The sequence below is a fragment of the Saccoglossus kowalevskii genome, chromosome 15 (genome assembly GCF_978046115.1).
Source record: "Saccoglossus kowalevskii chromosome 15, keSacKowa6.1, whole genome shotgun sequence".
Taxonomy (NCBI): domain Eukaryota; kingdom Metazoa; phylum Hemichordata; class Enteropneusta; family Harrimaniidae; genus Saccoglossus; species Saccoglossus kowalevskii.
Window position 1 is genome coordinate 24,311,952 of NC_140655.1, and position 16,036 is coordinate 24,327,987.

The window sequence follows — 16,036 nt, forward strand, 5'->3', positions numbered from 1 at the left end:
GGCGTCACACATGTTTCGTTATACGAACACGGTGACAACACAGTGAGCCAGTAGGCAACCAGTAAGTACCGTGGCGATAAGCAACATTGGTGAATAGGTAATAACTAGTCGGTTTCAAAAAGGTGTAGCTAAGGTTGGTGAAAAAACCCTTCAGTATACCTATTAGAGTTTTCCACCAGTGGGGCGAGTGAGGGACGAAAAACCATTTTACACGAGGCGGTTTTTGAGGCAACGCACCGAGCAATACGTGAGACAACGTGACTACACGAGATCCTGTGGCGACAGACAAATAATTGCATATAAAACGGGCATACAAACGAGGCAACTCACTAGTCAACGGTAAACCGGTTTCTTTTATATGGAAATTTAACTGGCAGTGTACACAGAAGCTCAGAACCATACTCGGAGAAGGCACATTTTCAGAATCTCAAGACTAAGTACGCCTTCTTCCACCGGACGAGTTACATTTGTTTCCAAAAAAAATCTAATTTTACTTCAGAATTTTCAATACTAGTACTCTTTAAAGGGAACCTCAATCCAAACAACATAATGACCCCTAAAGAAAAAGCTCCACACATGTAGGAGAATGCAATTTACAGTTTTGTTGTATCACTTTTTATTCTCTAGATATTCCACTTTTCACCAGTATTACGTAGTCAGCCATCTTGATTTTCAAGCAAAGGATTATGGGTAAAGTATGACATCATAGAATCTGTTGTCAGAAATTGAGAAAATGATTTCATCTGTAACTTCAAAAGTTGAACTTCAAATTTGCTGAAAGTTTAGAAATTGGTAGCATACATGTACTGGTGCCATCCATGCTTATAAAATAGTTGTCATGGAAACAGAACTGAAAATATTTATTTTTATGTTTTTCTACCAAATGCTAAAATTTCCTTATATTGTATACAATTTACCAACGTGAGTAGGTTATATAGGTGATATATCACATGTTGAGTGCAAAAAGGGGACAAAAAAGTGACATTCTATATTTCACAACTAAAATATTGATTTTTATTTTTTTAACGTTTTCAACAATATCTTCACTTTATGTGTATTTGTAAAATTCCCATTTCCATTACTATAATTATATACATGAGTAATAAGTACAACGAAATTTTGAACTAATTCGCATCAGTATTTCTCATGTTATAGATGAAATAATTTTCTCAATTTCTGACAACAGCTTTTATGATGTCATACTTTACCCATTATCCTTTGCTTGAGAATCAAGATGGCTGACTACTTATTAACGATGAAAAGTTGAATATCTAGAGTATGAAAACTGTTATAAAAAAAGTGAAAATTGCATTCTCCTACATTTGTGGAGCTTTTTCTTTAGGGGTCATTATGTTGTTTGGATTGAGGTTCCCTTTAAATAAGTAAAAATATTATTGTTAACACATGTAAGTTTTCAGAACAAAACTGTATAATGTCACGATACAAAGTACCCTAACGTGAAACGTTGGGCATTTGTCAAGCGACGCACTTTGACGTCATCCAAGTAGCCAATCAATGTTAGAATTCTGCTAATTAGATTTAGATAAAAAAACATTTATACGTGTCATGCTATTTTTTTTTATAGATTTGTTTCTTACAGAATGAGTGCATTCGTTTGTGTATGTGTATTCAAAACATCGTTCAGGGTACTTTAATTAAATATATATTGTTACAAAATGGGTTGAGAAGTCTTATAATACCGTTTTCATGGTAGAACTGTGGGCCCTATGTGTTGTGTATAGCCGTGAAAAAATCATTTAAATTTTTGTTTTACCTTATACATTTATATTTCGATAATAAATTAGCCGTTATTTATGTGGTTTGTAATCGTATTACTACGTGATGTCTTTCACAACAAGTGGTCGCAAAATAGTCATACAGATTGGACAGTACCGTGTAGTTTGCGATACAATGTGTCACTGCCTGTATGTCCACGCTCTGAATCGTGTTATCATTGGTACCATGGACCTAATGCTGGAACGATACCTCGGCTGTGTAGAACGACCGTAATGGTATCTTACCAAAGCGTTTGTATCTCTAATAATTCATCCAGGTCGCTAAATCTCCATGTGAACAAGTTTGCCCGTCCATGGAAGGCCCATTCAGCTGCTGTTTTACTTGGAACTACGATGTGGTTAATTTGATATTAATAGCTGAACAAAAGAAATGATTCAGTGTAAATTTTCTTTCCCATTATTGGGTTAGTTCTAGACATCTGTCGATTTTCGTACAAAGTAACATCAGGGCTGTATGAATCTGCGACTTCTATCAGCTAAATGCGTTCACAAAGTTCAGTGTCATGACAACCAACGAAGTTCACGTGGAACTGGGTCGATATTTTTCTCACGTGACGTGTCAGTTTCAGTTGTTATTAATAGTAATAATAGTAACTTTATTACACTACTATAACACCAGACGATACAGTATGGTAATGTAAACACAGCACTGATCTGTAAATTGGATTTTTCAGATATTTCGAAAATGAAATGTTTTTTACTAAAAATTTTATAAACGAATAAACGAATTTAGGTCGCCATAAAAGAAACAAAACAAAAAAATGAAATTACGAGCTGAAGAAATAACTTAACAATTAACACTACGTGGAAAGACAAATCTGAAGTAGGCTGATTAGTATGGCGACGATCGCGGACTCAGTTCCCTCGGTTTGAACTAGTCTAACTTTCAAATACTAATAAACTACCGTAAAAATAAATAAATACAACGTCAATTAAATAATCTGAAAAACTATTAGATTAAAATAAAATAAAAAAGACGTAATTTGTTTTGAAGATTATTTTAAACACGTTAATTTTCAGATTTGTATATCGTTTAAAGATTATTTATAAATGAAAATAATTTTGTGCTAAACCGGTGAAGTTAACTGTTGTCACCATTCATATAATAGAACGCACATCATTAAAAAACGATCAAAACCTGTATACCATGTAGATTCATAACTATTTGGTCCAAAATTACCAACAAAATTTTTGAAAAATACATAAAAATGTGCGAAAATGTTACATTAAAATTGAGTGGGAAAATACGACGGCTAATAGGTTAAAAAAATATGACATGACTCACCAAAGCGATGTTTAAATTCAATTCAATGCTCCTGATGTGAATCAACTCTGTGTCTTTCTCGTACAATATTCCAACAGGAACGTTGCTAGTTGAAGAGGTGTGTTCGAATGAAATGCGACAGAAGCGCTGTATCATAGAGTGACCAGACTGAGACTCGTTTTAATTCATGCTAATTAATTTGATTATTGCTGACGTTTAACATTTTTTAGAAGCACGACTTCAGTTTGGATCATCCCGCATCGGTCACTGACCCGTATGTCGAGTGTCTCTGAAGATACTCCGCTCGATATGCGCAAAATTTATCGTTCTCTGTGAAATTTCAAATTTCAGTTTAGCTTATTTGAGATTTATCCAATCTCCCGGTCGCATCAGCCCCAGGGAAGGGTGCACAAGCCAAGGAAATAAGGTTCTCTGTTATTCCAATTCGATATTACATTACTTATTCTCGCCCCTTGTTCCTTATAACTCGATTTTATTGCAAAGTTTTGTATCACTTTGCAACTTATGCGACCATTTGAAAAGTGCCATTCATCAAATGGGTTGATACAAATGCTTTTAATATAAAATGACAGACCTAAGAATTTTAGTACGTATATGCATGGAAGGTACCTTCCATGGTATATGCAATAAATACAATACATGTCAGTTTCCATCTCCACGTTGACACACAAGGGATTTGATTTACTTTCAGCAGAACGTGATTGAAAGGCCTATCCGCGTCCCCCCTTCCTCCCGTAGAATAACACTTGCATCATCGCAGTATTCGTCGCAGAAATTACTTGGACTTTCTGGCAATAACTGGGTCCCAGTAAAAAAAAAATTTAGAAGTACACTGTCTGGGATTCTTTTATCTATTTTATTAAGGGGAACTATTCATGTTGACCATAAATAATACATAAAACAATTTTAAAATGTCAGAAAAAGTGATTTATGAACGAGGCCATTAGAATACTAGTACATTCAATTATATTACCAGTAAGAGTACATTTGTTTCTATAAATACCTAATCACAGCCAACTCGGAATCACGCGTTGTGTTACTGACGTAAGAATCGTGATCGGATGAGGGCGAATTCATTCAAACCAGATGTTACAGTTGAGACCCGTCACAAACGACCTGTGAACTCCCATGAGGAGATCAGAGTGCCGCCACCGCTACGATGTTAACAAGCGTTAACGACTACGTTTTTACCAGTTACGTTGTGGTGACGTTGGTCTCGGCAAAGAACGCTAAAAGCATCTCCAATCATTCGAAATGTAAGTGGCTAAACTGACAGGCAGGTCGCAGTGGATAATATGTTTGTGTTGTACAACAAAAATGCTGTTTCCATTATTAATTTGATCACACAATTACCGTGCAAGTATCACTACGCCATTGCCGTGGTACGTGGCCGGTGGGTTGACGCACATGTTTCCAGACATGCTACTATGATTAGACGATGATAGATCAAAATGATGAAGAAAACCAAAGATCATAGGGGAGAAATGATCGGATAATACCAACGTATTAAAGTTCGGACGTCAATATAGTAAGGAACAAGACTAGCGTGATGCAATAATACCGTAATACAATCACGGTCGACAGTCGCTTGATTGTGAGTGTTTTTCTTTACAACGGTACAATTTGAGTTTATTAATTATCGCAAAACGGACCAAGTCCACGCCAGTGACTGCCAATTGCACGATTTTGTGAACGACCCTGTTAGGAGTGAGCGTCGTGAACTTAATACAGGCGAAGAAAGAAGAAAAACATATTTCAAACCAAAATTCATGAAAACAGGACAAACATTTCCAGAACAGAAATAAGTCTGGCTTAGTAACCAAGTGTTCCTATATCAAACAGGTATCACAAATATCTTTGACAGACTGGATTAACTTTGTTAATTTCACGACAGTTAAATGATGGTATTTTTAATTTCTTGGCACGGTTTTATTACCTCGACGTGTTTAGAATCATCGAACTAGAATGCCAATTGACCTAATGAATGGGTCAAGATAAATATTTCTGTTGTTAACATTGATTTTCCCACAATCCAATGCGCTCTTCAAATGGAAATTACAAGTATGAGGTTTGACCTGGGCGCGACTTGCACTGAATACCAACGGTGACTCCTTCGATACCTTTCAATCACCTAAAATTGCCTAATTAAAGCTTGGAAACGTCTCAGTTTGTACTCGCTGATCTGCGCAACGGTCAAAGTCGCTATCTTTGTTTATGTGAGACCCTTCCGCATAGATAATTTTACATCTTTTAAACCTTTATTTCTCAAAATATACATCATTGTATCATTTGTAGTATGAAGACGACTAACAAACACTTCAGCGGGCAGAGGTGTATTCACCGCCTTAAGATTGCTCGTTTGCTCAGTATTCGCACCTGTGATTATACGGCGATTATAGTTATATTTACCTCGTTGAGGGCGTTTCTTCACAACAGCAACTCCGTTAGTACTGGGAGTGAGCTGTAATACGATTCTCATTACAGCTCCCTGGTACTGGAGATCGGCCATTCATATTTTTTTCGTCTGCGTGTTACACCAGGGAAACGGCTCTCCTCACATTCCTCACATTGCGTGCGTTTTTGAATATTTCAGCGCATATAACAGTGGCAATACTTTTTTTCAGTCAAAATCTGTCTATAATTAATCGTTTTAATATGGGCCAATCTGTTTTTGAGAAAAATTGTCAAATAATGTGCACAAAATATAACATTATTTTTAAATTCGAGTAGCATTCCGCCTTAAATCACCACATTCGACATACCACGACATTGTTTGTTTTATACACAAATCCGAAAGTTTAGCGGGAAGACTGTGATAACTTAAATAGTAGTGGTCGTCACGTAGCACGTGTTCGAATTTCATGTAAACAAACAATGCATTTTACACATGTTGTACACGTCGCTATGCGTCCCATATCGAACACGTGCAATGACCACCGCCCTTGTGGGTTCCATCTGCATTTGTAAACGGTGTGGTTGACCTTTCAGAGGTCAGAACCTCAGAGCCTCAGAGGTTGAGTATCAAAGGATAATATATAATATTAATATTATTAAATAACATTTTTTTTAATTTTTAAATATTTAAAACATCATAATCCAGGTCTTAATGATCTACTGACTTGAAAAATAAAAGTGGGTAAAATATCCGCGTAGATGGATTTATCTTTTTTGCTCTGGTGTTTTGATTTTCACAGGATTTAACCCGTTTTATTTCGAATAAAGGTAATATAAGTCGATCGATAGTTTCTACCGATATCATGCTTGAGTTGTGTGAAGCGGATCGAAATATAATTTGGAAAATCGTGTTGTTTTCGTGAAATTTCGATGTCATGGTGTCAACGCTTTCCTACCTTGTGTTATTATATGAGTGGTAGGGGAACGTACCGGCGACTGACTAACTATGCCGATTCTACTTTAGGTCATTCTTTATTATCCAAGAAACGTTCCGAGCGCCTGTGGGCGTAATTGGTAAATGTACTATAGTCACGTAAAGTAGTTCTTGCGTCAGTTCTTGCATTGTGCAGTGATTAGTTACTTGCTGCATACATTTCAGCTTGATGTCATTTCATGTGTGATTTTTAAAAGGCTGATATCTCTCGCCACTGCATCGTAACACTTTTCAGTCTTCGAAACGACGACCGATACTCACAATTACTTCCCGGTAAATTAATGCGCGCGTTGTGCGTCGCTTTGCTGTTTGAGCAGAAGACGTTCCCACAGGACACACACACAAGTTAATTCGAGAGAGGTACTAAATGTATATGTGCTGGTAAAGAAATGTAAAATGTAAACTGGTACGCCATTACATATCACTACTAAGTTTGGTCCAACAATATGTAAATATAACAATAAATATAACAATATGCTAATTTATGAAATTAACATATTTGGTCCACAACCTAATCAGATCTGAGGAGTATCCAAAAGCACACTTGTACCAAATTGCCTTCAAGTTAAATTATTCTTAAGATTTTCATGATACACAGACAACGAAACTTGAAAGCTCTGATATTACCCCACCCCCTGCATAAATAATTGTCAATCTCATTCATTTTGTGCATTTTATCAAGAATGACCTGTGAGATTCAACCTTAGAGGCTTTTTGCATTGTGTTAAATACACATTGTAATTTAATTTGTTGAATTTCAGAGACTGGATCTGTTCCGGGTTTCTTAATACTAATATATAGAATGTGATAATTAGAGATGATCTACTCATCCGAAGACTCCCTTTCCACACCTAAAAAACATGATTTAAAATACCCCGTAGAAACGGCTGAACATAATATAACATTTAATCATCAAAATTGTGTTATCGTCGTTGATCACGCCCTCTCGCGGCGACATACTCATCCGTTCTACGTAAATATGTTTTTTCAAGCGAGTAGAAAAGCAACACACTCTAGTTAGCGAGAATGGATTGTGTTTATACATTTCAATCTATTTTCAAATAATCATCGTTTCATACACATATAAAACAAGGGGCTTTCACAAAACCAGCATATACCTCTGAGGCCCTGAGCCCCTGAGGTTCTGACCTCTGAAAAGTCAAGCACACCATTTGTAAACTATATTGTTAAACGTTCAAATGTCGTGAAATCAAAACGTCAGTTATACCTGTGAAACATCTCACTACGGTAAACATTTATTGTCACTCATCAAGAAGTCCATTGTCACGTTTTCGATGCTCAGATTTTAGGCTTTAAATTTAGACAAAAAGAGACAAAATTGAAAGAATCAAAAGAACCTGCAAATTTTGTAATTTCAATCAAATTGAAGATGAATTTTAGTTTCTCATAGTTTTCTCATTCCTTTGCGAGCTTCGCAAACTGTACCTCCCCGTTTCTTCTAGAATCAACCATCTGTCGACAGCTTATTTCAGTTCAGGCCGAACAATCAAAGCAAAACATTAAAGCTGTAACCTTTACCTTTGTAGAAAGCATTTAGTCTGAAATTTTTGAAAAAATGTGTTTCTTTTAGGGTCACAAACACATAAATAAATGAAGAATATATATAATTAAAATCTGCAAAGATCCCTTTCTACGTTGGTAGAAAGTGCTTTTCGATCTTGGAAGAATAGTTCCACATGCCCGCTGTAAACTGTGGGGTCACCTTTCCTAATGTTGTTGACACTGACAAATTTTGGTCATATCTATCGATCTACATCTACACACACTTCCACTTAGTGAGAGAATTCTTTGAATTTCAGTTTCAATGGATCTTCTTACTACTAATGAGTCAGGCATCACCGTCCATTCTTTCATAACTCCCTTCTCAACTACACTGTCTCCTTCCTCAACTGCAAGGCACAATCTTTCCATTCCTTAAACACACTCACCAATTTCTTAAAGCGGAGGGGCCGTCACCTGTGCACGCGCGGGAATTGAGTCACAAGTGACATTAACAACACACGCTAAAACGCAAAGGCTCATGGGTAGAGTACTTTTTTTTTGTTATTTAAAATATAAAAGTGTCAAAAAATACAATTTTTGCTTTACCATTGTGTTCTATGAAATTGTTCTGAAAGTAACAATTTTCAAGTTCAAGAAATATTAGGACAGGTTTCTTAAAAAGCTTAACTATAACACACAAAACTAATGAACATTTATGAAAATTTTGTCAAAATGACTAGGCTTCTACCTTAATATTAAATCCGCAAGGAATATCGAGTTCTTTTCCAGCCATACTGTTACACGCTATTACCGTATTTAGATATATGTTCACGAAAACACGTTTTTAACAGAAAGTATCCATAGACTCATTGTGTAGTATATTTCTTTCTTTACTTTTCGGGTTCGTGCCTTTCTCTTCATTACTCGTACAACACGATATGTTATGCGAGACGCCGCTTTTATGGACGATTGCAGCGCTGAGAAGCCATCAATTGAATTCATCTACGTCTTATGCATCTCATTGTGTCTGACAGGAAAGGTAAGTGACGCCAAAAAAGAAATAATATTATGACATCCTAGTACATTTTAAAATAACATGCATACATGATGGCGGGAGAGTATTTAACAAAAATAAGTCTCGTTGTTCTCTTGCTTCACGAGATCTCGGCCGCTATTTGCATATTTCATCCAGTTTCATTCATAAGGGGAGTTTGAACCGAATTCAACTGTTGTACTACGGAGCATACTGCGCATATGTGCAATGCATTATGGGAGGGAGATTGAAAGTTTGCGTTTACTGAGCATGGTACTGAAAATATGTACAATGCATTATGGGCGTGAAATGATAGTTTTGTATTTACTGAGCATGTTACTGAGCATATGTACAATGCATTATGGGCGTGAAATGAAAGTTTTTCATCTACTGAGCATGTTACTGCGCATATGTGCAATGCATTATGAGCGTGAAATGAAAGTTTTTCATCTACTGAGCATGTTACTGCGCATATGTGCAATGCATTGTGGATGACAAAATCACATTGATTATACAGTGTAACCGAAGATATAATGACATTTTTTGAAAATATCATTTGGTGATTTAAAAAAAAATACATCTTGCACTCTTGTTTCTCGAAAAATAGTCAAGTAACACAGTTAATGAAATTATGAAAAAAGGGAATATTCAATTTCGTTGAAATATACATTATTTATGCATACAATAAATAAATAAATACTTATCTTTATATGATTACCGATAAAGATTAAGTGCACATCGGTGAATCACTAAACCATGTTGATTGGTGATCACGTGCTGGATCTTCTATTTTAGCTCCATGGGCAAGCCACGGAGTCATGTCTAATCAAATGAAACAATGTTCACAGCGATCCCTGTACCATACGAATATCGTCCGATGCAGCTTGGGTCCAAAGCTCTATTTTCGCCCATCCTCGTCATTTGTGGCCCATTTCCCGCGAGATTTGGGACTATTTCACGATGTTGTCGTGTGCACCGAAGTTCTACATCTCACAGGAAATGTGCCACAAAAAACGAAAATTGACGGTGAGTGTTGGTGAAAAGTACTACGGATAATCCAGATCCGTCACCTCTGATCCCACTACTCAATGTTGCCTTAATCGCATTGTCGGTGATTCGAAACGGATCACTCGAATATCTAATTACTTTAGGAATTTCAAGAAAAAGAATCCTATCGTCTCCTTCTGGAGAACAATCTAGAGAAAGCCAAATCATTTTATTCTATTTTTTCCCTAATGGTCGGTAGCGATTACGTTTGTATTTTCAGTAAACGTAGGTGTAATGGCAGTAGTCCACGCAGCTGACGCCACACCAGCCGTTACACTGCTGCTTACAAACGACACAATCGAGCGACTGACATTTTCATCCGGGCCATTTTGAGGTGGTATTATCGACAGCATGACAGTCAAACTGCGATGAAATTGTCCGGCCGACATGGCGGACACTGACAACTCAGGAATGGAAGACTCCTACTACACTCGATACTGTGATCTGATATGGAAAAACAAATACCCCATGTATGTGACGATAGTGATGATGTCACTACTAGCGTCGAATCAAATTAGCAGGTAAGGAACATGTCCCCCCCCCGCCCTGGTGTCACCGTACAATGGATGTAGCTAAATAATCACGGTGATAATTTCATGCAATATAACATGTTTCTGGGATTTCAAAACAAGTTTTTTGTTTTTTTTCGCACAATTTACAAGGAAAATATATAAAATAACGTCTTTAGAATATTATAGTTTTACGACTGCATAGATATATAATATATAATGTTTTGCCAGCGGTTATAACGCGCTTATATTTGTAGATTGTTGAACAATTTCTTCCAAGAAAAATATAATGTAAATATTTACAATGAATACTATTTTACAATTGTATTGGTATATCATATATTGACACTTTGATTAGAGAATTAAAACATATTTTGCCATGTACTGTAGTCAACTTCACGTGTTGTGATTTACGTGTCCAAACACCCCCACCTCCCACTACACCAACGCCACGAAAGTCATTACTTTCAAACGCGGGTCGATACACGAAATGATTTGTTGTTTCAGTAAAACATTTGACAATGTGTGTTTGCATGTCAGGGTAGTGACAGGTGCTGTTGGTGTAGTGGGAGGTGGGGGTGTTTGGACACGTAAATATTTGGAAAATGGTGGCATTCGGTGTTATTTGCTTACTTTACTTCCTATGTCGACAGCAACTATGAGTTTAACAAAGCCACGATGGTTACTGCATCACATGAATTATAGCGCGGTGGTCGTCGCGCAGCCCGTGTTCGAACTTCATGTAAATAAACAATGTATTTTACACGCGTTGTATACGTCGCTATGAATCCCATATCGAACAGGACGCGGCACGACGACTGCCGCCCTTTACATGTAACCCGGTGCACGCAGGGCAGTGGATATGCCTCCGTGTGGATACGGTGCAGCGTGAGAGACGCGAGTGATATAGTGAATTATCTAAAGCCGGCACATAGAACAGCGGGCGTGTCAACTCTCGGCGGAGACGGGATTACAAGCTGATTGGCTGAAACAGTGGGCATTATTTATGTCCACTGAGACCTACTTTTACTTGCAAGAAACCAGACGACAGCGAGGAATATTGAGAGAGGATACATTTTTCAAAATATCTGGTTGTATACCAATGACTACGAATGCCACCATTTTCCAAATATTCTAGCACAGTCCATCTATAGTGAATTATTGAAGACAAACTCGAATATAGCCCACAAATCCGACTATGAGCAAATGAATTACTGTAAAATACTTTATTTAGTGATGATAAAATCCAGCTAATATACCCTTTTCCTATATTTTACATTCAAATCGTCAAAAATCATTTTTCTTAACAAAGTCAAAAAGATTCTTGAGATTCTGAAAAACCATTACATACAGAGTCAGTTCCGTGAACAAAATCTGTAAAACCGTTTTTAGGCAAAATTCTAAGAACAGATAAATTGAAATATTAGACAAGCTAGTTGGCGATCCGCTACGCTCAAAAAACAAACAACATGTTTTCGGCTATTGCCGTGGTAGGACATGAACATGAAGCTAACGTCGGTTTATAACTAAAACCGGGCCCGTATGCGAAGTTTGCAAAAAGCATCTCAATCTTCAGAATTGGGAAGTCACCTCACTTTATTACTAACACATATTCTGCTTTTATAATTATTATTTCTGACCGTTTCGCGTTTCTTTCTAAGTGATTTTAAGGGCAATCCTAGCGGAGCGGATCGCCAACATTACCATGCTTGCATATGGGACTTTAAACTGTAACGTGAACATGAAATTTACACCTTATGAATTCCGATGTGCACCCCCCTTATTCTCTTTAATTGGTCGTGACGCACATTATTCCCTGACATAGAGCAGATTCGAAATATAATGGTGAGATATCACATTTTAAAGCGCGCCGCGCATGTGCGAATTCACGTGTTGATAAACATGGATTTTCCCACAATCCAATGCGCTCTTTTAATGGTAATCACAAGTGTGAGGTTTGATCTGGGCGCGTCTTGCACTAATTACCGCCGTTGACTCCTTCGATATCTTCCAATCACCTAAAATATAACTAATTAAAGCATGGTAACGTCCCCGTTTGTATGCGTTGATCTGCATAACAGCCAAAGTCGCCATCTTTGTTTATATGAGACCCATATATCTCGCACACGCGTGGCGCAACGACTACCGCCCTTCAAAAACTAATATTCCGCACTGAACCAAAATTTCTAACGGTAGAACCTAAAGGCCTGCACATTATATAATGTAAGAACGTGTTCACAGAAATTGAGCTCTTGATCTAAGCTTGCTCCCACCCAAGTTGACGTAACACATTTCGGTGTTGTGTCAGCAATGACGTAATTGTAGCTGTAAACTGACCGGTTCACAGACAAATTACTCGATTGGTATCACCCTGGAAAAAAGAACAACAACCTCTATAATTATATTAGATACTACTGTTTAATAGTAAGTCATATATAGATATAGCGGTAGTTTATAATCGTACTCATTGGTAATTATTCAATACAACCAAACATTTCGTGTAATGGCCCATCTTCAGTGTAACATCTAAAGATATTAACAGTTGAACTGATAAATGAAAAAAAATCGACTATCGCATTTGCATACATTATTTTATTATTAAAATTATATACAGTTTCTAGCGGTGATTATTCTTGTATTTTACAAGTGTTTTGTCATTGTTTGTCTGTTACCCGCTCACATACACCTAACTAACTTCAATAGGGAATCTTGATCGATATCGCCGTTGAGTAAATTAACCAACCAATCAGTGAACGTGTTACTTCCACATCACATAGACGAGTTTCGATTTCCCTCATTGGTGCGTTTAATGAGCGTGCGCAGCGACAGAATAGGGTCGCGTAGCATGCATCCGTTTGCATCAGTATTTCACAACAAGTTCAAGTTGAATTATAGACAAACGCATATTCTTGTATTGTCTGGAACATCTTATAATGTACGCCCTGTATACACACAGCGCGACGATTTATTTGAAACAGGCATGATGATTGGACGTTGGGATTGCCATTAGCAGTGCTGCACATGAGAGTCAGTTCGATTTGCAGATTTCACAATAAAAATAAACATAAAATAAGTGTAGAAAAGTAGTGATAAATTATACAGATTGTATTTAACTCAGAATGTATATAATGCAACTCATACAAGTGAATGAAAGGGCATCATGCGGGAGATATATGGGTCTCATATAAACAAAGATGGCGACTTAGACTTTGCAGATCAACGAGTACAACAGTCTGTCCCTTCAAATGTATAGAATACGTGTATGCCACATGTTGCTTGAACGCATACACAAATGCACAACTGTCTGAAATTTCAGAACAGATCGTTTTTCGGAGACCGTATTGTAACATATGGTTTTCATTGTTTTGCAGCAACTCGGTTGCCCAGACACAACACGTGTATGACCGAGATCACTACAAAATGTCACTGGATACTATATATATGAGACAATGAACAACTAACCAAGATAACATAGTATTTAAGATAATTATTAACATATTATATTAGATACTACAAATTACAGACAAATGCAAATAACATAATTATTACTTTATATTTGCTTTTATATTTGTAAAGGTGAATATTGTTTCGAGGTTAAAACCATTGATGTTTAAAAGTATCATAATTTTCTTTTATTTTTAAATTTGTGGAATTTTACGTTACAATGAAAATGAAATGAAACTATGAGGTCACTGTACTATGGCGCCAATTCGGGTATAAAATGGAATGTAAATAGCAACGTTCTGTTTGTTTTATGGCATGTTTTATTTGTCTCTTATAGCAAAGATCAATCTCAATATATTATAATGACCTAAAAAACAATTAACACATATCAAAAAAGCGCGCTCTGATAACGCATTGTTAAATAAAAATAATATTATCAATAATACATATTATTCGTGGATATTTAAATAAGAAAACAACCACATTTGCTACCCATATGACAGCTATTCAACAGCACACATGATTTTAATGCTTACAATCTATCGGTGAATAGGAAGGGACGAGTATTTATAAAGGTTCGCCTAATATAACGATTTTCACAAATTTACACCAATGTATATTTTTTCCAATAGGTATGTTATAATTGCCACGAATGTGCAAATGGCGAATGATATTCGTTTCGGTGACATAGAATGCCGTTCAATCGACCGAAGTATTCCGAGAAAACACGACGTTTGTCGAAAGAATTTAACTTTGTGAGTATATTTATACGCGATACAACATTGCCATATATATAATAGTAATCTTAAAGATGCAATGTGGCCGAGAACATGCCGATTTTTACTGTTGATAAATAAATTAAACTATGAGTTATCATGGCCTGCATTCCTTCGATGAAACAATGACATTTAAACACGCATGCGCACTGGTTATTTTGGTACGTACAATAACTTTCAGTGCATATGCGTATATTAGTATTTTTCCATTCAACGAACACTGTTGAGTGTGTGCTACAAAATAAACATTTATAGTTCAAAAGTTCACAAAATCAAAATTCAATTAAAAAATATATTTTTGTCCATATTAATTGCATTATACATGTATTGAATAATACATTATTTTACTTCCTAATACATTATATTGTACTGCTACTTGATTTACATTAACAGTAATCGTCGCTGATGTTTAATGTAGTGCCACGAGTTAACATTGCGCCTCTTCTGTTTATTGTTGGCTGTGCGTATACTAGTATGTCGTTCTGGAGAACAGCGCCCCCATGGTCATGTTCGTATTTGTCAATTGCAATTACTGTTGAATATAACTGACAGCGAATATGTAGGTGAAACCTAGACATTTAGAATACAGTTGCTGTTATTATATTGTATTTAGTGGAAATATGTCTGCGTGTCTTCATTATACTGTAAGGGACAGTGTACTCATGGACCCCGGGGTCATGGACCTAATTGTGGATCTGTGGTGTACCATACGTGACAGCGTATCACCGTCTTCCTGAACTCTACCTCATTAGGAAATGCAAATTCCAAATAAGTGTTCACCACATGGCCCAGTCCTTGTTGTAAATAGACGTCAAGTGGTGCATTCACTACGACGGTCACTGGTTTGTCAACATGGCCGCTTGAACATTCAATAGCGGTGGTTGTCGCGCTGCGCATGCGCGATATTTGTGTTTATACACATTGCTTTTCCCACGATCCAATCACAAGTGTGAGGTTTGACCTGGGCGCGACTTGCACTATTTAACCGCCGGTGACTCCTTCGATGCTTTCCTATCACCTAACAAATACCCAATTAAAGCTTGATAACGTCCCAGTTTGTACTCGTTGATCTGCACAACAGTCAAAGTCGCCATCTTTGTTTACAATTACATGAGACCCATATATCTCGCGCATGCGTGGCGCGACGACTACCACTCTTTCATCTACTTCCCTGTTAAAATATTAGCGCAACAGTTGCCACATATTACATATATATTATGTATCTTCCCAAGACGAGTTATTTCCTAATCCTAGG

General features: G+C 36.8%; 1 protein-coding gene across 1 annotated transcript in view; it reads left to right on the forward strand.

The window, feature by feature from the left end:
- The first annotated feature begins 10,286 nt into the window (after window positions 1-10,286).
- The window catches only part of LOC100366507 (uncharacterized), a 33,516-nt gene continuing 27,766 nt past the window's right edge, over window positions 10,287-16,036 (forward strand). The window contains exons 1-2 of the mRNA XM_002734253.3: window positions 10,287-10,573; window positions 14,638-14,760. Of these exons, the coding sequence (XP_002734299.3) occupies window positions 10,440-10,573; window positions 14,638-14,760 (257 nt within the window). The 5' untranslated portion in view covers window positions 10,287-10,439. The remainder of the gene's footprint in view (window positions 10,574-14,637; window positions 14,761-16,036) is intronic.